The 22028-nt window shown below is 40.5% G+C and overlaps 1 protein-coding gene across 1 annotated transcript in view; it reads right to left on the bottom strand.

Annotated features, from left to right (window-relative positions):
• Window positions 1-22028, bottom strand: part of LOC119721587 — a 97266-nt gene that overhangs the window by 63498 nt on the left and 11740 nt on the right. Inside the window, exon 2 of the mRNA XM_038191666.1 lies at window positions 16829-17082. Within this exon, the coding sequence (XP_038047594.1) occupies window positions 16829-16895 (67 nt within the window). The 5' untranslated portion in view covers window positions 16896-17082. The remainder of the gene's footprint in view (window positions 1-16828; window positions 17083-22028) is intronic.

The following is a 22028-nucleotide window of genomic DNA, read 5'->3' as shown; positions in this document are numbered from 1 at the left end:
TCATGATGGATATGCGGGTTTGTTATCTTTCCAATTAGGCAAAGACCTTTATAAATAATAATCTCTTCAATTCCCTGATCACAGACTGGGGACCGGAGCATTTCTGGCATCTCGCCGCTGACCGATCCAACTTATCTCTCGTCAGCTCGCCGGATCTACCGCACGTGGTCCATCTGTGAATTCCAAGTTCTGCGTTTGCGCTTATAATACACCGCCGATGAGTCACTACGATCTGAGTCACTCCTGGCGAATTCTTCTCATAATGCTAGACTTTCAACGAGTTACCGGCCTGTGAGCCGGAACCGGCATACCCGAAGAACCGACAGTGGGGACTGAATCGGGTACCCGATTCCATATTTATCGGCACCATTACCCGAGACCGACTTCGGGAATTTAGTGCCGACATTTTCACTAAACAAGTTGACAAGGTCACTGAATGTCAATGGGGGATTGAAGTTTATACGGTAGTTCTAATTTTTGGTTAGATTTTGAACCCAACCGGCCCTCCGGCGGTAATCTGGATACCCACGCGTGACGATAGTCATGGTACCCGGTCCCCAAGCTACTCGTTACGTTAACTAATTTTAATTATGGCATTTCTAAATAGTCGAACCAAGGTCAACCCTCACTCTAAAAAGTACGGTAAAAAGTACGGGATTTAACCCAGAATAGGGGTTCTACTTGACCCGATACTTTTCCGGGTCAAAACGATCCTATTCCGGGTCAAAATAACACTCCTATAACATCTAGATCTTTTTCCAGATCATTTCGATCTGAAAATCTTGTCAATAGATTCAGTTTGACCGACAAAAGCGGGTCATTTTTGACCCTGAAAAAGTATCAGATGGTAGAAACCCGGATCGGATTCCGGGTCAAATTTTGACGAGGTTTTTTTTTTTTAAGTGTGTGACGTAACTGCTTTGTCTTGTTCTAGTTAAAACGGTTTCTCGCATGTTACCGATCTTTTTACTCGATTATTAGTCAGTGAAAAGGGCATGGTGCATTATCTTTACTGAGACATGTCTAACACAATTAATGGGGCCGTATTTCATAAGGTCCAAATTTTACACAACATTGTATTTTCTCGTGTGACGTGTTTTCCACCTGCGCGATTTACCTCTTTCAAAACCGTAATGCGTGACCGCAGGCATTAGAAAACATATTGGCATAGAGTGTGGGAACAAAAACGTTGACTGTCGTACAGCAAAGTGAAAGTGCATTCGATCTGTCATTTTTTTTTCTCAAAACATTCCCCGTACCTGGAATTGCAGTTTCAAAAGGTATTTGGCCCTGGCAAAAGTGTCTGGCTTGGGTTTTTTTTATGTATCTTGAATAAATAAATTCTTTACAAATATTCTAAATACTCGGTGTCTCGTCTGGGTCCAATAATAGCATCATAATTGAATTTTCTGTTGTGGATTGACGAGGCCTGTGTTAAATTCAATCCCATATCCAGATTTGTTGTGACTACGACCAGTGTTTACTTATTCTAAATATTCCCCCAAGCACATCAAAACTTAGTCTTCGGATCTACGATATGCAAGCAGATTCGGTGATTCATTATGCAAAACAAGACTGCGTCATGACCGTGATGAGATTCTGACCATTCAGCGGACGCCTTGTATATCGGGTCATCCGTAACCCACTGTTGTATTACCAAAACACGTCAGCCAAATGGACCGATCTAGTAAGCACCGCCCCATGGTATTCTGACCAATCACAGCCGTGATTTATGTCCGACGTGCGTGCACAAACGTCCAACATGCGTGCTCGCGTGTATGATACGCGCGGCAGGAAAATGCAGTGTGGCATTGGAGAGCAGCACGTGTAAATTTGCCCACGTGCGCAGTGGGCGGGGCTTACTGGATCGGTCCATTGACACCAATCAACAGCTTAGTCCACATTTCTGATCGACATGACGTCTCAGTTTCTAAAGTCGAGTCCGATTGGCTGGTGCGCGGGTGAAAAAATTGAAAATTACTTGTGATTCTACCTATATATTTTTTCAAAGGATAATCTGCGATGGCCCTATAGCCAAATAGCTTTCTCGTGAAATACTCTGACTGTGTGCCAAATGCCATGCTTGTATCATCAAAGATACAATTCCCCCCAAACATTTCCCCTATCTGCCCCACTATGAATGTATGATCTTCAGACTAATCACAACTGACCATGCATGGAGGCAAACAGAATATTCGTAGTTAGGTAAATGCTAAAGGTAATGTGTCCCATATTTTCGGGTCTAGAGGAAAGGCGCAAATGCCAGCCCCTCCCCCACATCAGCAAGGCTCCCCTCATTTCCTTTCGAACTTTGATGGATAGTTAGGGAAAAACACGAGGCCTGGCGCCTTGAGATCTACCGCATGCCCTATCCCCTATTTCGGGCCGATGAAGCATCCATTTAGGGAAACAGCCTATAGCAATGTGTTCCTCAAAAAAAAATCGAGGCATGAGTTCCTTAAACCTCAGACATGCATGCACCTGTGACTGGACAAAACTTGGATCTCGGAACAACCTGCTCCAGCCATCAGTCTAAAAGCAGTCACAGACTTAGCCAGTTAGCAAGATGCGCAGTTGTCTGAAAGCAGCAATGTTGATTAATCCAGACAAGACCGTATGTAGACTTCATTTCGAGTCAGTGAGTGTGTTGCGGCATGTCCGATGGTGCTTGGCCACATCTATCGGTGGCGATTGAACTCCTGTCTACGTACGTCAAAAGAATCCAACTCATGACCGACTTGGGATAAAGTCTAAGACAAGACTGAACGGATCTTCAATGCTGCGTGTCTCGCCCGATCTGGCAGCATGGGAACATACAGCGCCAGAGGCACCGCCGCAAAAACAGCGCTCAGGGGACAATGGTTACGATGTGTAACCGAATGTTTTCCATACGGTGGCTCTGAAGGAGCAACAGAGAAGTCACTTTAAAAACGGAACCCATATCCAAACCGAATCTGCATCCCAAATTAAAACAACAAGCATAACAAATATTAAAACCCCAATTAAACCCAATCAAAGAACTCAATCCCTACCCCATACTCAAATCCCAAGTTCCCAACATTAACTCAAAACCAAAGCCTAAAACCCACACAAGCTCGAACTCGAACCCGAACACCCGAACAGCCAAACCCCAAAACAAACACGACACACAAAATTTTTTTAAACCAAAATCCAAACTCAACCCAAACCTGAAATCACATATCAAATTCGAAATCACAACAAACCGAAAATTCCCGTCGATGTGAATAGTTGACAACAGGGCCCACATAAACTAATGCAAAAAAAAAAGACTAGGCAAATCTACAGGTAAGCAGTCTAAGTCATAAGGATGCAACCCTGCAAACAAAATCCCATAGACACTAGTGCTAAATGCGCATACTTCAAAATTCTTCTAGAAATACTCAGAACTCTCACAGGTATTCAAGCTGCACAAAAAAATGATGATCAATGTGTCATCTTTCATTTTCTTTTCAATTTTTGGTGAGTTGGCCATTGACTTTTCGAGATATTCTCACCCAAAGAAGACGACCCCTATTTTCCCCAAAGCGGAAAAGAGGCCATCTTGAAAAACGATCCCTCCACAACATGGCAAAATAGCGCCACTTTCGAGCCCAATAGCATCCAAAATGCTCAGAATTGGAAGCCTCAAGTCCGGGCCAGAGGTTCATTACCATATTTCTTCAATTCCCCAATGTTATGGCTCTCAAAACTCTCTTATATAAAATATTTTGAGGGTATAACTTTTATTCACGATCTCGGCCGACGGTTTTTTGGCGTATTTACAGGCGCGCACCCATAAGTGTCAGTCAGTGAGGTAGGTGCAAAGATGACACGAGGCTGGCCCTTTGAGACCACACAAAATTGCAACTCATAAAAGGAAATCTCCGATGCTGTGACAGACTTTAAAGATTGTGACGTCTTTTCATGGTGACCGTAGTTCTTGTCTGTCTTGTCTTGTAGACGGTCGCTGGCGGATAGTACTCCACCCGTCTTCGCCGGCACCTCGCCGCAGAAGGCCTATTCTGAGGGCACACCCAGATTGCAAGGTGACTAAACTTTAAAGACGCTATCTCACGAGTTTCTAAAATACGTTTACGCAAAATGTTGTGTAAAATTTCCTATGATAAACACTTTTATGATAACTTATCCTCCATCACATCGCTCCCTCGGGTCTACGTGCAGCGGGCACGCCCACTATAAACAGGCAAAATGACTAGGTATTAAAGGCGCCATCTCACGAGTTTCTAAAATAAGTTTACGACTTGTCTTGCTGCACCGAGACACCATTATTCAACAAAAGCGAGGCTACACTTGCGAAACAAAGGCTCCTGAACATCGTTACTATCACCATGATACAGTATTAACTGTATACTTGTACGGGTTGATCTTCAAGAAACAGGACCACAATCAAAATAATGAGGCACATCTAAGAACAAGGCCGTCGAGGGTGGACGCTGCGCTTGACCGGAAGGCCGTCAGCCCATGGACTTATGAGGAAAACTAATGTTCCACTAATTTTCCAAGCCCTATACACGTACCCCCAGGCTCAAGGGGGCCATACCCGTACTCCCAGGCCCAAGGGGGGGGGGGGCAAACACCTTCAATCCTGTATTGTTAATATTCAAAAGTTTGTGAACTATTCCTAATAAGGCACCTGTTAGATAGATGTAAGATTGGAATGTCCAATAAAATGTATGTAAACCCAGTAGAATCTAGAAATAGAACAGAGAGCATCACAGCCAACCGAAACCACATCAGGTCAAGTACAACGTCGTCTTTTACTCTCCCCGTTTGTCCATATAACCTACCGGGTTATATAACTCTGTGGGTTGCTTTATACCGATTTAAAGCTTGACCAGTTGATTCCTCTTTTAAACCGATTGCCATTCAACGTGATGATAAAGCTTTTTTTTCTGTAAAAGTCATACGGAGATATCGATGTCTGGTTTCGAAAACTTCGATGGAAGTACTTATTCATATTACATGTATTATAGGAAATGTTCTCAATGTAAGCAGTATACTATAGCATCCCGGCCCCCACTCTTCAAATATTTTAGAACGTCCCTATTACTTTTACCATTACGATGTTGAGAAATGATGCCAGGCATTGTAGTTATTTCAACGAGACCACGTATCGGTAGGTCCGCGCACCATTTTGAAGGAAAACCTTTATTAGTGTACCATGTCGCTAAAATATTCTTTGTCGCCCTGTTTCAATCACAGAATCGAGGAAGTTGGTTCATTAATACCATCACCTTTGCCAAAAGCCACTGCAAAGAATCGCACTGGGGAAAAACCGAAACAACTGTCCTCGCGCAAACTTCCTCCTTTGGGAGGACTGCAACAGTTCGAAATAATTTCTACACGTCTTCTACAGACGCCTACACAAAAGGCAAAAGTTTTGACTGTCAAGGGGGCCTACTAGGGGAAGGAAGCGTAAATGTCATCGGAATCAACCTATATGAAGTCTTTACCCTAAGGACCAGGTCAGAACCGAATTATCAAAGGGGCAAATTGTGTATATGATTCCTTTAACATGTGCCGATATGGCTCCAGTGGGTTTGGCGCGATTACGAGGCTTATACACAGAGCAGGCTTGTACATAGAGGAAGGTGTAATTAGGTCAAGGTAGGACCGAAAGGCCAGGTATGCAAGGGGTTAGTAGTGAGTTGTACAACTATTTTTGAACTCTACATAAATATCAACAGAAAAAAGGCACGCATACTGGAATTTGTATCCTTGTGGAGACATTTCTTTGTTCTCGTGTACTAAAGTTTTCGAGTTTGAAAGTATAGTTTCAAAATGCTCCTATTTTAACCAGAACTAATTTCCTTGGCTGAAATTCGGACTTAATATCCCTTACACAAAATACTTCAATTTGCGACGGATAAACCCACCTTGGAAATTCCTAGTTTTTGAGTAAAATCCATATATTTCGTGATAACCTTAGACGTATTCATCTATAGAAATTGCCCTGTGGAGACGTATACCATCTTTTGTTCCCTATACACAATGTCTCCAGAGGGTACCGTGTATCATATCAACATTCTGGAAGCTGCTGTGTGTGCGTGTGTGGTAAATGCAATTATCTCCAACTATAGATTTTCTGACTTGAAAGATAAGTTACGGGAACACTTATCGATGGATCTGTGATTGACGGCTAAGGGTCTTCAGAGAGAAAGTTTTAATGAGATATAATGGAGTGACAGGTTTACCATGAGTAATTTAGGAAGTTTAAAGGATTCATGAAGTGAATTTTTCTTATAAGAACATATTTTGTGTAACTTAAATTTATTTGACGTCCCTTTTTGGGTTATTTTATTGAAAAGTACACTTTTTTTTAATTTTAAATTTTGCCATGCTTTTCCGGACAACTGAGCGCGATATTGGTGTGATGTCATTTCAGGAAGGTACTGTTCAATTTAGGTGTTTTCTGTTCAAATCATGAACTTAAAATTTTCTCATTGAAAACACTTGTGAGAAAAGTTTGCTCACTGGCTTACTGCCATCATAGTGCCATGCATACTGACTATTGACACAACAACGAATCACCAAAGGTAAGGAAATTGTACGACCTCAAAATATCTATAATTCTGGTGCAAAATTTTGGTGCTGAAAAAGCTGTAACACTGAGGTTTCTGCCTGACATGACATCACACCTTCGCTCATGGATATGGAATTTTTCATAAGCATAAACACCAAAATAAAAGCACCAAAATGCCCTTGTAAGTGGCAAAACAAAAAATATAAATAAGATTAAATATTACACAAACGAGCATTTTCAAGGATTACATTTAAAAAATACATTGCATAGGCCCTTTAACAAATTTCGGCTGTTTTTCAGCATCGGCTTGACAGTCCAGATTAATGATTTTAGGGCTCCTGACAAGTTCAAGTCCCTCAGTCAATGATGTTATTATATATCCATTTTTTACGTGCAGCACCATGTATCATCGTATCAAAGCCAAAATAATTTGAACATCGATATCTTCCAAACTTCAGCAGCCAAAGATGAGCCACAGCTGGAGATATAACCGAGGTTTAGGAAATCCCTTTTCTCTAAGGCAGTCCAAACATAAATGCATTGATAACGGACTAAAGCACCGCATGTAATTTCATGTTTTTGTGTCAGAAATAAGAAATTCCTCCCACGAAGGCAAAGACCTTTGTCGTTGATCTTACCACAAAGCTCAGAAGCACCCGTTCATACTATGGTTCGAACCAGCTAGGGTCCGAACTCCGAACACCTCAAAATTTAACATATGCACGTGCATATACGGGAACCACGTAGGCCTACCCGATTGAAGAAAAAACACCGGTTCCCGGGTACCCGTTAAAGAAACCCAACAACAAATTTTGAATCTCGGAAGTTGCTGTTCATAAAGGTCCGTACGATAATATATATACTACCACATCAGTGCGTCAATACAGCAAGATACAACTGTGCACAGTGAGCTTTGTAACCGTGTAAGCTGCAACTTTCGCGAGAGTTATAAACGTGAAACATGTTTTCCCGTATAATATGGCCTGGGTTTTTTTTTTCATTTTGAAAATTCCCAATTCAAAACCTTTCTTTTTCAATGTGAGAGAAGTTACTAATGTATAAGTAATATGCAAAGTTGGTTACAGGTACTCGATTCCATAATCTGGAAGCGGTTCCGGACATCATCGGTCGGGTACTCGGGTACCCGGTTCCGATAAAGTACACAGTCCTTCACCTTTGCTCGCACCTATCACCCTATTCAAGGATGGTGGTGATTTGTTTTTGCTTCGAGCTCTCATTGGCTAATCGGGGTGAACGCTTACACATGCGCAAGTGCATATTGATCATGGTTGTGAACTACCAGCGATTTATACCATGAGTACCATCGGCTACTTGGGCGATATCTACCAGCGAATGCTGCACCAATCACCGTCAGGCGACATCGAGTGACATCCTGGATCATGACTTTGTAAAGTGCTCAACAGAAATAACGGTGGGGAAGTAGAGAATACCCTCGATAACTAGTTCAATTTTGGTAACCCTACATTTGATGCCTTCCTATGCCGGACGACAATCTTCCTGTTTTTGTCATCAACAACACATAGTTAGGTTTTGGGTGTTTTCAATTTTGCGGCAGCGCTGGTGGTAATTGACAAGGCTTAACACTAAGCCGGCGACATTATTACTGGTACGTCTATGGAGCGCCCCGATGTCCACATCAACAATCTTCAAAGCTAACTCTGCTGAACATTTTCCAAGCCTAGTGGTGCAAAAAAAAAAAATTCTTTTCTTTCTAGAAAACTTAGATGCCGGATTAAGGTATGTCCCGAAGCAACAACATATACATCAAAACAAGGAAGGTAGCAATTCATAACCACGCTGGTTGATCGTTAAAAATAGGTTATTGAGACCGGTACCTGTGAATTAGGAACAGGTGTTTTTTGCAAAAGGTGAAACATGGATAAGTTTAATAGCGCGGTGCCCTTGAAAGTTAACCATGCACGAGCGACCTGTGTTGTTTGGACTGCCGGCATAGTTTTGTGCCCTTTTCAAGTTTGACAACACAATCAGTCAACTCGTTGCCGTATTTAAAGGTGTATCATTCGGCCTGAAATCCCCCAAAATTTCATGTTGTGATTGTTAACACAATTTAAAAGGTCTAGTTGAAAGGAAACTAACCTGATGTCTTACGTTCCCGAGAAAAGACGAAAAACACCCGGTTGTTTGCATTGGACACGACGGAGTACGCATACGCTTTTCCTGTCGTTTTCATTCAATGAATGATACACGTTGTGTGTGTGTCACATAAAATTAATTACACACACAACACAAATACACAAATTTTGCTTGTTAACCCATCCGCACAATACTGAAGGGTGTATCCTTGTGGAGTCATTTCTTTGTTCTCGTGAACTAAAGTTATCGAGTTTGAAAGTGTACTTTCAAAATGCTCCTATTTTAACCAGAATGAATTTCCTGGGCTGAAATTTGGACTTAATATCCCTAACATAATATACTTCACTTTGCGACGAATCAACACACCGTGAAAATTCCTAGTTTTTGAGTAACATCCATTATCTATTTCCTGATAACCTTGTGGAGACCGATTCACCTATAGAATTTGCCCTGTGGAGACGCATACAATCTTGTGTTCCCTATTGTGCACATCTCCACAGGGTACCGTTTAACAGATCGCAGAAGGCGACCACTATACAGCTGGAATTACAACTAACACATAACAGTCCGACTTTTTCGGGAAAAAAATTGCGACCCCCGAAATTCGTTTTGCATGGTTCTCGCAAGAAAAACACCAAAACGCCCAGTTAAATCGCTCTTTAGATTTAATATTGTTTCGTTTAAAACGTGTTTCGTAGCCCAATCGGGCGTATTCCAGGCCGTACCGGTAATGTCCCTTTAACAACTGACAACTCATGATATGAGTTCTGTGTGTGTGTCCTTCCCTATTGTTAAACTTTGAAAGGTGAAATAATAACGGGTGTGGCAAAAGACTTTATTTTTATAAATCAACTACAGAAATACAGGGAAACTGTCGTGCGTATATTTAGGTTTGTTTGCGGGGTGAATAGTGAAAAATTATGGACGGAAAGACTTCGCGTACAGCTATTCACCGACAAAAAAAAGATACAAACAAAAGTAATTGGCTTAGATTTGGATTTGAACCATTGACCACGAAAGATAATGCGTGAGCGTTTAAGTCATGTTTCCTTTGTTGTTTATCTGACAACGTTGAATTTAAAAAGGTTGTGTCATTTTAGCTTAGTCTGAAACCTGATGAATGCTGTGTTAGAGCTTTGCAGCAGTCCCGCTAATGATTGCTAATACATTGAGTGACTGTGGGTTAACTTGGGTTCACTCCCCCCCCCCCCCCAACTTTCACTCGGGAAGTAACACACTGAGTGAGTAAACAGTGTTTATACGTCGGTGAAGGTCAAAACCTAAAACATGTAATGATTTACATAACCCCGACGCATTAATGGTTAAATGTGGTAGCCGCTGCTATGTACATCAGATTCGAACCAGCCGACGGATCCCGTAGCTCGGTGGTCGAGTGGTAAGACGTCTGCACTAGAGAGCAGGAGGTCGTGGGTTCGACTCCCACCCGACATATTTTTTTTCAACTTTCACTCGGAAGGTATCACACTGGGTATATAGTGCACACACGTTGGTGAAGGGCAAAAAAAGATAATATTGATTTACATCACCCTGGTGCAAAATTCCATCTTATGAATAGTTGGGTTCACTTCTTCTGAGAAACAAAAAGACATTGACAAACTGATTGACAAACTGGAAGACCGACAATTCACTAGAGGCTTCTAACTGTGTAAACAGTTGGCAGAGCGTCGATCGGTACCGGTACGAGGCCGCGGGCTCAAATCCCGTTCCACTCACTGTCCGTGCCCAATTAGTCCGCTTGGCGTTCGGCGCACTTTCCTTGGCCTTCCACCGCTGTGACCCGGGTTCGATTCCTGCCTGGGTCCATGTGGACTGGTTTTCATTCCGTGGGTTTTACTCAACATTCTTCTTGGTTTAACTTTCCCCCACACCCAAAACTGCAATTTCATCACATTGTCATCTCTTTACTGCGCCCTATGGGAGGCAAGTGGATTCCACTGAATGGACTACCCAGTTAAAATAATAATCTGAACACAAAAAATGTAGTATTCATTCAGTGAATTTCTCGTTTTCGAGCGGCTACATGGAACATTTTGAAGAAACTAGACAGTTTCAGCAACTGCAACCGGTTAATGTAAAAAAAAAAAAAAAAAAAAAAAAAAAAATCCTGTCTTCTGAACTCTGAAGATAGGGCAAGCAACGAGCCAAATTACAGAGGCAAAGACTAGACCTAGTAAACCTCGTCTCAAGATAACCTCTTGAGCCATCTTACAATCCCACGCCCATCTTATCTTCGGTGCATGTGAACGATGCACCGGTAATGCAACAACGTCTTCGTTAAAAAAGTGTGCGCAAATAAACTCTTCCGGAAATGGGGAGTCTCGCCATTTTAAATTCGTGACACTCACGCCAACATAACGCCCTCGGCATTTTAATAGAGTATAATGTTTAACAAATACAAACCGGAATATACATGTTAGTATATAGCATGGAAAACTTCATCCAGCCCCCACCAAAAAAAGTGCATTGCCCATTTTGTTAATTCCACGCCCTCCATTCGACAAATCTAATTATGACCAAACCACAGAGCCCTAACATTTTAGTATAACGGCTGAGTCAAAAATGAAACTGAACAACTTTTCGAATCTGATTTTCGATGGGGTTTAAATATCTCAAGATCTCGAGGAAGTTATACGACAAAATCTCGGTATTGAACGGAGCAATGAAGGTAAAAGGCAACTTTGTCACAGTTACACTATGTTTTTCTCCCCTTTGTCCATGTTTAACAGTGTTTTGGTTGTGTACGTTATTTTTGTCCGTAATACACAGGCCTTAAGTCGTACAAAACCGTTTTGCTTCGACTTATACCTAAATGTTGCTGTTAATTTTCTCCTAAAGTCCTAAAGTATTTACATCCGTTTATGTCATACTTTTGGAAATAGATTGTGCGTGCACAATGTAAAGAATGGCAGCATTGAAGTGAAATGTTCGAATTTTAATTGAATACAATTCAATTGTATAAACCTTAAAGTTGGTGTATATGTGCTTTTTGGGTGTGCTATTTTCAAATCGAATTTATATTTTTCTAGCATTACATTATGAGCTTTCCAATAAGACATCGCATGAAAACAAAATCGGCCCGCGTCAAGTAATCAATTAATTAATTTCAACTTTTGAATTAAGAGCGGGACGCTCCTAATTCGTTCTGAATAGTGTGGACAATTTCTGAACTGAAGCGCGCCATTTAAAACCACTTGTTAAATCTGTGTAACGGCATGAAAAAAATTTGTTACTGGACATTACATTCCTTTAAATTTCGTTTGGAAAAGAAAATGAAAAGTTTGAAAAAGCACGTATATACCAACTTTAAGCAAATAAATTTGGTTTACAAATAATTTCATAACCTTTAAGCAAATAATTTGTGTTTACAAATAATTTCATAAACCTTAACCCGTCTCTCCTTTGCCTTCACGCACCAGGGTAAATTCGTCTAATAAAACAGGCCATGGACTTGTATTCAGAAAATCACGCCGTGCACCCTCGGGCAAAAAAATAGGCAACATGCTTTACAGCGCTATCAGAATCCCACACTAGACAGCCACCTCAAATAACTTACCCCTAATCCAGCAATCTATACTCGTTCAGCCTCAGGGTATTAAACGCTGTACGGGAAGATCGTTCTACCATGCGTGCAAGCAAAAAATAATTTGCCCTCTATTTCAGTATTTGCCTTTAGGTTTTATTTCCTTTTTAGGGAAATGCGACATTTGCTCTACATCCGCCGACTAAATTCTTTACATTATTAATTAAGATAAAGTAAAAATAAAAATTAAAAACAAATTAAAAAACACCTTTAATTATTAAAAGCTGTTGTTTGTTAATGATTTTAAGATATCATAACTGCAGCAGACCAACTTTCACAAATATAGGTTTTCCCGGCCAATTTCCTGAAATGATCATTCACTTCTAAAATTCGGTCATTCATTTTCGTCTGAATATGACTGGACGTCTTTAATCCATTTCAATTCTGTCAACGAAAGTCAAAAAGTGCGGGGATATATAACCCCATCATCCCCCAGGGAATCAAGCCCAGCTTTCACTGATTTTCAGTCTAAACTCGATATTTTCAGTAATAATTTAAGTTAACTTCACTGATTTTCACATTCAGCTAGCTGACCCGCAATGTCTGGTCATGGTTTGACTGTTATCTATGTTAGTCAAATCTGACTTCATTTTAAGGTACAGTTGACCAAAAAATATCAATACATGTGTATTAATTTCACGCGTTGGTTTATAGTACATGGTATATAGTGTCTGGTAAAATTTAAAAAAAAAAAGTTCAAATGAAAGTTGTCTGGAATTTGGAGTTAAACTACGGCGATCTAATTGCAACCGCTTGAAACTTCCTGATAATAGAGATGACGGCTGTACGGCCCCTTATTAATAGAAAGTGGACTTCCGCGATCCGGCAAGAAGACTTTCAGTGTATCAGCCCTCTAGTGTTTCTTGTATCTACAGGAACCAGGAAGGCAGACAAGATCAAGGACAAGGACTGGGAATTTGATTAAGGGGAGCAAGTGCAATAGTACACCTCCCCCCCCCTCCCCCGAGGAAAAAAAACCTACAAAGTATGGGTCAACAGCTGTGAGGTGGTCAACCGCTGTGGTCAACCACATTTTTACTACACCTGTGAAATTTGACATTTTGCTGGATAAAGGGATATTACGGCCTGGAATGCGCCCAATTGGGCTACAAAACGCGTTTTTGAACGAAAGGATATTAAATAGAAAGAGCATTTAAAATTAGAATATAAACTTTCACTCATTCATCCTTTAAAAACTGGGCGTTTTTGTGTTATTCTCGCGAGGACCATGCAAGAACGAATTTCGGGGGTCACATATTTTTGTCCCCGAAAAACTGAGCTGTTGAGTCTTAGTTGTGATTCCAGCCGCACAGTGATTTGCATTTTGCGGACGTCTAAGAAACAACATGTGTGCATTTGTGCTGTGTGTGTGATTTATGTGACACAACGTGTATCAATCATTGAATGAAAACGACAGGAAAAAACGTACTCCGTCGTGTCCCGATGCGTAAAATGCGTACTCCGTCGTGTCTGATGTAAACAACCTGTTTTTTTTCGTCTTTTCTGTGACAATTTTGCAGAGGTTGCACACTCTATTCCTAAGTTATGACTATTTCGATAAGAAGACCACAAAATTCAGCCGTTCACCACTGATCATTTACCGCTCTACGAACTGAGGAACACCCACTTATGAATACAATGAAACATGGACGCTTTCCCACTTTCATGAATGAATGAAAACTTGCAAAAGGAAAACAGATAAAAATCGCCATCAATATTTTAGAAAAAGAGTGGACTTGTTCTTCATATTCAAAACGTTAAATCCGACAGAAAAAAATTTATGTTTCAATCTTGATTGAAATGATTAACATCTCATTTGTATTTGAATGTTTGTGTGTAATCTGTAATTCTCACTCAGCTCAATAGTTTCTAATGAAATTCCATGGACAGCCATATATATATAAAAAAAAATAAGATCTTTTATTAGTAAAACATGCATAACATCTGATAGCATGGATCAATTTCAGTAATTCTTTATTTTTCTTTCAGATGAGTGGAAGAAAATGCTTTTTAAGGCATGCTTCATTGGTGTATCAAATTTGATTGCATTTTAAGACATAAAAATCATTACTCCGGGTCACTTTCTTTTTGACTCACCCCGTACAGTTCATGCAAAATCTAAGTAATCATATCATGATTTGTTTGATTGCGTACTTCAATCCACCATCAGCAAGGAAATTCAGACAAAATCTCGCAGGAAGTGTCTGCTTACTGAGTAATATTGGTGTTGGTGAGAGAGTTTATTTAACAACTTATTTATGATTTTGATGCGTGCTTACAACACGCCCACACGGAATTTAGTACTGTCTTAAATATGAGATTCTCACACTCAAAAAGACACGAATCGTGTATTATTTTATGAACGCTGAAGTACAAAATATAGCGTTACATTTCGGTTGTAACCATGTAAACAGACAAACAAAACCTAAAATTTACTGCAATAACAAACCATTTGCGCTTTTCAACTACAACTAGAAAACTAGAGGTGGTTGTATTAAACTTAACAACCACAAAGCTGAGCTGTTCCCAAACTTAGATTTTCTGACGGATGGTACAACATGATCTGACGATTTATAAAAAAAAATGTCACTTGTAAAATGAATATTTATAAACTGTAATAGTTGCACTTCCAGTAACACCGGAAGTAAGGGTCACATGACCTTGACACTCCAGGAGGTGCATTTTGAGGCCCAAATGAGGAAATGTGCAAAGAACTGAAATCACAACTTATCGTATTGTTGAGATATGGTGGCCGCGAAATTCAACTGCAACTAGAAAATAAACCGCACTAATACCCTTATACCTCACCGGTAAACCCTTCCACGTACAATTTCAAGACGTAAAGCACATCGTGATCTACTCTGGCATGGCCTGATTTCAAGAGGTCTGGTGTATAAATTTAGAATGATGTATGCCTCCAAACATCCAAAATGCCATTCATAATTGCGGGTCATTACCAGAGACCTATAAACCATCCATAACTGACGTAGAAGTGCAATATCGCACGATACCTCTAACCCAGACAGACCTGCATGGCAAAATGATAATTACAAACAGATGATTTTGATGGAGCGGGGGAGGGGGTTGAAACATTCATGAAAAAAATGTCACCACAAGGCAACGCCGCATTCCAGTATATACGAAGAGCACAGGTATGGATCACTGCAAGTAAGCCTTCATATGTCACTGTATAGATGCGATCACTTTATTATTAACTATAGGCGTTGCGTTAAATTATTGACGTATGACACATGATCTGGTTCGGCTTCAGGAGCACACAAGATACAATTTCATCAAATTTCTTATGAGCATGCATAATAAAGGTACTAATCGTCAATGATTTTTATGCGTTATGCAAACTATTTTTAAAGCAGCACAAGCCATACATTAAAATATATCGTCATCGTCACTCATATCACCAGCATTTTCAATAATTCCCCATCACCTCTTTATACCGTTTTTGTCCCGTCAATAATACACCGTACACGGTCAATGATCAGGACCTATTAATCACAAGTTCAACGACCATCGAGTTTGGGTATGACAATGACACAAACTATCAACAATAAAAAAAGAAAAGAAAAGTATTTTCATCATAAATCAGTGAATCATCAACCGCACCGTTATCGACGTGCTCTTTAATCTAAGCGTTTCGGTAAGAGTTATCACCACGACTTTCTGAATCGTGAGGAAGATGATGATGATATTTTGTGATGATAATGATCCTCACAAAAGAGATGAGCGGGTTTACAATGAACATTTATCATCTCAATAATGTTCATTATCATTGTCAGACCATCGCCCGGTTATCATCTTCACATTAGCTTTCTGTTAGTTGCAAAGTGACATGATGTGTGTGAGCATCTCTGATATTTTTTTTAATATGTGGCTCGCTCCATTTCATAAAAAAAAACATCTTAGGGACAAAATACAAGTCATTGACTGGTAACTGTGCAAATTTCACACAGAGTTTGCACACTATTTTCCTAAATTATGACTATTTTGGTAAGAAGACCACAAAATTCAGCTGTCCACCACTGATCATTTCCCGCTCTGCGAACTGATGAATACCCATTAAATAATTTACAATGAAACATTGACGTTTTTCCACTTTCATGAATGAATGAAAACTTGGAAAGGGAAACAGACAAAAATCACCACCGATATTTCAGGGGAAAAAAGTTGACTTGTTCCTCATATTCAAAACGTGAAATCTGACAGTAAAGATAATGTTTCAGTTTGAAATGATTACAGATTATCGTGCAACGACTCCCTGTACTGTGTATGTACTATTGCCACAACTAATGTGCTTAGGTTACATTGTCGTTATCGTAAAGAGTATTATCTAAACTCGAGTGTCTACCAATTCAATTAGCATTCCATTAGTTACTCATTGAGAAGTTCAGTGCATTCTGACAATAGCATACATGTATTTTATTCAACATGTTCGAAGTGCTCACAGACGAACAATGCGGGTAGTATACAAGAACACTCAATGTATCTGAACGTTTGCCGTTTGTTTTGCACAGGATACATCGCGGCAAAATGGGAAATAATGAATAACTTACTCTGACAATCTGTAATCCTTGCCACTCCTACGAGGAAAATCAGCGGATGCAGCACTCTCAGCTCCATGACGGCCAACAACAAAACGCTGGGAACTTGAGTTCAACGTCGAACTAGTCCAGATCCAACGCGGTGTAGACCGTGGGAGTAGGTAGACCTTCACTTGGCACACACTCGTCACCCGTCAATGGTATTGCGCTGCAGGTACCACACACTTACTGCATGCACTGTCCTCAACCCGGGTGCGAGTTCACCTCTGCAGAAGCAATTTACATCAACAGCTGCTTTACAAATGCATGACTGGCACCAGGCAGATGATATTTATAAAACGTAGCAAATTGTTGCCAACATGTCCCACATGACAAGAGCAGTTTTCCATTAGCCAACTCGCGGTCATGGTCAGAGCAATCTATACTCATTCAACCGTGACAAAAAAATCATTCAGTTTATTCTTATAGGCCAAGTATGCCTTCCACTCCAGTTTGCATGCATTCCTTATGACGCAGCAACGCTAAATAGGATGGGCACGTCTCTAGGAAGCGCGCGCCCACACGGCTGAACCTCTTTCCAGCTAGCTCTGCACGGCAAATGCACCGTTTTAAATTTCCGAGGCTGGTAATGACCGATGTCCCACGAGGTGCCCTTTCTGAACTAGATTTATGAATGCCTGCGAGTTGCCGGGGCCGTTACCGGTCGTCACATACAGCACAGAGCAAATGCTGCAAGGCTCATTTGCCATACGCTGATTTTTTATTCAGGGGCAGTGACTGCATGTGTCATCATTATCAACATAGGCCGTGCATGCATGTGTACATGTACATGTACGTACGTCTGCGATGCCTCTTGTGCTCCGCCAGCTGCACGGCGCTAGGGTTCGACGGTTAATGTTTAAAAAGATACCTGGAATTCTCCAGGCATATTCGCGCACAGATTTGACAGCTAAGTGATTTATGTCCTTTCCTAATTCGCAGGATGTATTACGCATTATACATCAGGGCTTTTCCCAGCTCGTAGAAAACAAAATTCAATGCAGGCCTTATTTACCAATCTTTGCCTGCGATTTTTCAATTAACTTTTTTTTTGCGTTTGATACATATAGCTTGCGAGTATGGGCAGCCAAAAGGGCCAACATTAAAATAATCTGTATCATATACATTAAGAAGCCTACAAAGGACAACAAAAACAACAGCCAAAGAAAAACAAACATAAACAAAATACAAAACACCAACAATTAGAGAACGAAATGATCAATGGAAAGACAAATACAAATGGCAAGAGGACAAATTTATAGAATGACAAAGTCAAAATCAAACAAAGGACAAGGTGACAAAGGGACAACAAACTTATATTAGTTATTAGGCCAAAAAAAAAAGTCTCCGATTTCTGGTATGGAGCTTGCCCAAAAAGTGGTGCGGCGACGCGGCTTTTCTTTTTTTTTACCTGTTTTTTGTTGCTTCTTAATGTCAGCGGATGACTGCAAAATGGTGCCCGACTAAACTTAGTGCAAATATATGGGAGTCCAGAGAGGCCACATAAAGCTTATTCTCGATCATAACCCCATCTAAAAACACGTTAAAATTTTGCAGCAGCAGGATTCCAGTCAAACCAGTGAGTTTGGTGGTTTTGAGACATCATCTTTCATTGAAAAAAAAACACCACTTTTTCATTTTGCCGACGCGCATGGCTACGGCGACGCGACGCGCGCGTACACCAGAAACCGGAGACTTATTTTTTTGGCCTTATAGAAAGACAACTCAAAATCAAATAAAGGACGAAACGGCAAGAAGACAAAGTTACAAAAAGACAAAGTTTGAATCAAATACGAGGACATCAGATTGATTGCCAACTCGTGGAATTGCAACACACACAATCATTTGAAAATATTATTATGGACCAGATAAAACTAATTCAATTGTGCTTGTCATATCAACAAAATGATTTTCTATCAGACACTGTTCATTGCCGAATATATTATTCATCGAGGGGCCCTGGAAGGAAAGACAAATCACGACAGTAGGGTTGAAACCCAACCATAACAAACCCTCGGAATGTGTTTTCGTTTTTCCAATGAGTTGTTTGTTTTTGGTGGGGGCAGGTCCACGGGCACGGCATCGCATCCTTGATGAATGTGTTAGGTTGGCCTGTGATGGGCGAAGGTCATCACCGGCGAAGGCTGACAGATCACATCCCCGACTCTCTGACCAAGTGTGGAGTCAGGGAAGCGTGTTGACTTGGGACCGATCGACGGAACCTGAGATCTCTCTTACGCGGACGGGAGCATGTCGACGGCAATGCGCCCTTTTGGGCTCTAAACGTAAAACGCATTTCTTAGGACATGTGGAAAGATTATTCAAAAGTAGGATATGCACGTTCACGACTTCACGTGAACTACGTCTTCAAATCTTAGAGTTTGCGTGTTCATGTGATAGATCTTAATGAAGGAATCCTATAGGTATACAACATTTTGGTCCTCAAAAAAATGATGGTTGGAGCACTGAAGCAGTTATTCCAGTCACACATAGTGTTTCATTTTCCAAAACGCTACTCAGAAAGCGCTGAGGTCTCTATAAAAAAAAATTGTGAGGTCCTCAACAAACCTCACTGACATTTCATCAAACGTATCAGCTTTTGTCTGTCTTCGGAAGAGTTTATGAGCGACGTATCCGCTCCGCTCACAAGTACCCCCTCACCGGCAAAGAAAGTACAGTTGGGGGCGACCGACCCATCTTGCCTGACTGCAAGTTTGCCTCACATTGTACAAATCCCACGGTGTACGTGCGTCACACACAAGGAACAACCAGCTAAATGTCCCGCCCAATGGACGTCGTTGCTAGGTAAAAGGGTGCCCTCTTCGTTAGCGCACGGAGCCCATTGTTCGATGGCTTCAAGTTTATTCATTACTTGAAACACGTATACTGTCCTATAGGCAAAGGAAAATAAACTTCGTCACGTTAAATGTAAACAAACGGGCTTTTTTAACCATTCCTCTGTAAATGTGAGATATTGTGTTGATTTGAATTGATCCACAAACTTGAACTGTGGCCTTGCCTATCCATGGCCTATCGGAACACTCATTTTTTTTGGCAATTAGTGGAAGACAGCCTACACCTGACGGGGAGTAAAGCAGCCGGGGCATGGCACACGGTATAGGCCGTGTGTGAATATGCACACATCAGGAAACTTCCGTCCAAACATTTTACGCGCGCTTAGCGTTGAGTGAGTGTGACGCTGATGAGCGGCGACAGTTGCCGGTCATCTTGCATAACGTCTTCCTGGTATTTAACTCAACAGTGTGGATGATAAGGTGTTGACAGGGTTGTCTTATTTTGGCATTATGAATGAAGACGTTGAAGCAGTAAACAAGGTGTTTCAAAATCAATAAGCCTGAAGCAATTAAACAGCTTGCAAGTATGGAGTCATATTGGAGTGCCGCGACAAAATGACTGCATTAATACGCGATTTTTGAGTTTCAAACGGAAAAAAACAATTTAATAATTTTCAGAGGGGTCTAAAAATGCGACGCCGATAGCACGCACATATGGAACACCATCCTTTTCGTCAATTTTCATTTCCTCCTTCTGGATATACCGTCAAGCGCTACAGAAAATACCACGTGACTATGACAATACTGCACATAGCTTGCCTCCGCTTACAAAATTGTCATAGACAACTTTACAAATTGTTAGCAAACAATTTTTAGAGTGCATTTACGGACGACAGCATGGCATTTGCTCAAGTTTTGTAAAATATTTTGGTCAGTTTTTCAGCGACCGACCGATTGACACCAAAGTGACTTGTAGAAGCTCCTGCCAGAATTTAAAAAAAAATGCTGGGTAAAACACTTTTGGACATTTATAATTGCCCATAACGTCAGTATTATAATACCTTGGGTGGTTTTTTTTTCAGGTAAAATGGACAAGTTTTGAGGAAAATTTCACCAAGAGTGCATGCAGTTGGTATACCGGTATTTATTACCAACTTATTTGCCTAAGTATGGAGAGCGTACATACACAGTTTTTGGACTTGAGTTTTGAACCGAAAATTTACTTTTAATTTGGTAATTTTCGATGCTCTCTAAATTCCAAAGAGTGAAAATTCACTCCATTCGAGTGAAGATTGACTCTCACAGTAGGAAACTAGGGACTAGACGTTTTAGAGTGAAATGTCTTCAATCGTAAAGATAGAGTTTTCACTCAAGCTTCGACTGAAGTGGTTCTTTTTTCAGACTATTTCAATCGAACATGAGAGTGATTTTCACCCTAAAACGTCTAGTCCCTAATTTCACTATTTGGAATTTAGAGTGGGCCGAAAGGTTCCGATGTACAAAGTTAAAATAAAAGATCAAGCCGCAGAATCATAACTTTATTACACAAAACACACAGAGTGCAATTACGAATAATATTTTTTCAATTGATTCTGACGAAAAAGAAACTACCAAACCATGACGTGACACATGAAAAAGGCATTTGTGTCACCTTGTGCATTGTTTCATTTCCACGAATTGTTTATCATGAAACTCATATTCCCCAGCCAATAGAAGTTTAATGATTTATCCTACCTAAGGGTGAAGTCGTTATAACATCGAGTTGGTGACAATGGCCTCCATCAGTAACATAAATATAATCATGTGCGCATGACTGAACCGCACTATTGGTTACCATGGCTTTTGACCTCCATAAAAAGGCCGACCTGATTGACTCATTGGCTCACAGCTCCCCTAGCACACGCTATGAATTAGGCGTTTTCATGCGTCTCATGCAGGTTCCAATTTTTCAATGTTGTTGCCGGCAATTACCGGTTAAATTAGCTGTCAATTGCGGTCGCTAGTTATTAAATTTCCACTTTTGATTTAAACTTCAAGTTCATTGCTTAGGCCTAGTAAATGTATCTTGTTATAAATTGTGTTTATGTGGTTAAAGTTGCGTTCCCCGAACTTCCCCTAAGGCCTTCCCCGTGCTACGCTCTTCCACAAATTAGTTTTTTTTTCTATTAATCAATTTTCAATCTGTATTTTATTCCAACAAGAAAACCTAGCTCCTTTTTCCTATATTGGCAGCCAATAACTCGATTTTTTGTGTGAAGAAATGATTCAATATTAAATTTTGGTGAATTGTTTTGCTCGATGTCTCATTCAAAAGTGAAAAACTTTTATATTGCCAGGGAAATATTGAAAACTAAATCGATTTTTTTATGTGAAAATCG

The sequence above is a fragment of the Patiria miniata genome, unplaced genomic scaffold (assembly GCF_015706575.1).
Source record: "Patiria miniata isolate m_02_andy unplaced genomic scaffold, ASM1570657v1 HiC_scaffold_13, whole genome shotgun sequence".
NCBI classification, from domain to species: domain Eukaryota; kingdom Metazoa; phylum Echinodermata; class Asteroidea; order Valvatida; family Asterinidae; genus Patiria; species Patiria miniata.
The sequence above is the reverse complement of the archived record's forward strand: the minus strand, read 5'-3'. Positions and strand labels throughout refer to the sequence as shown.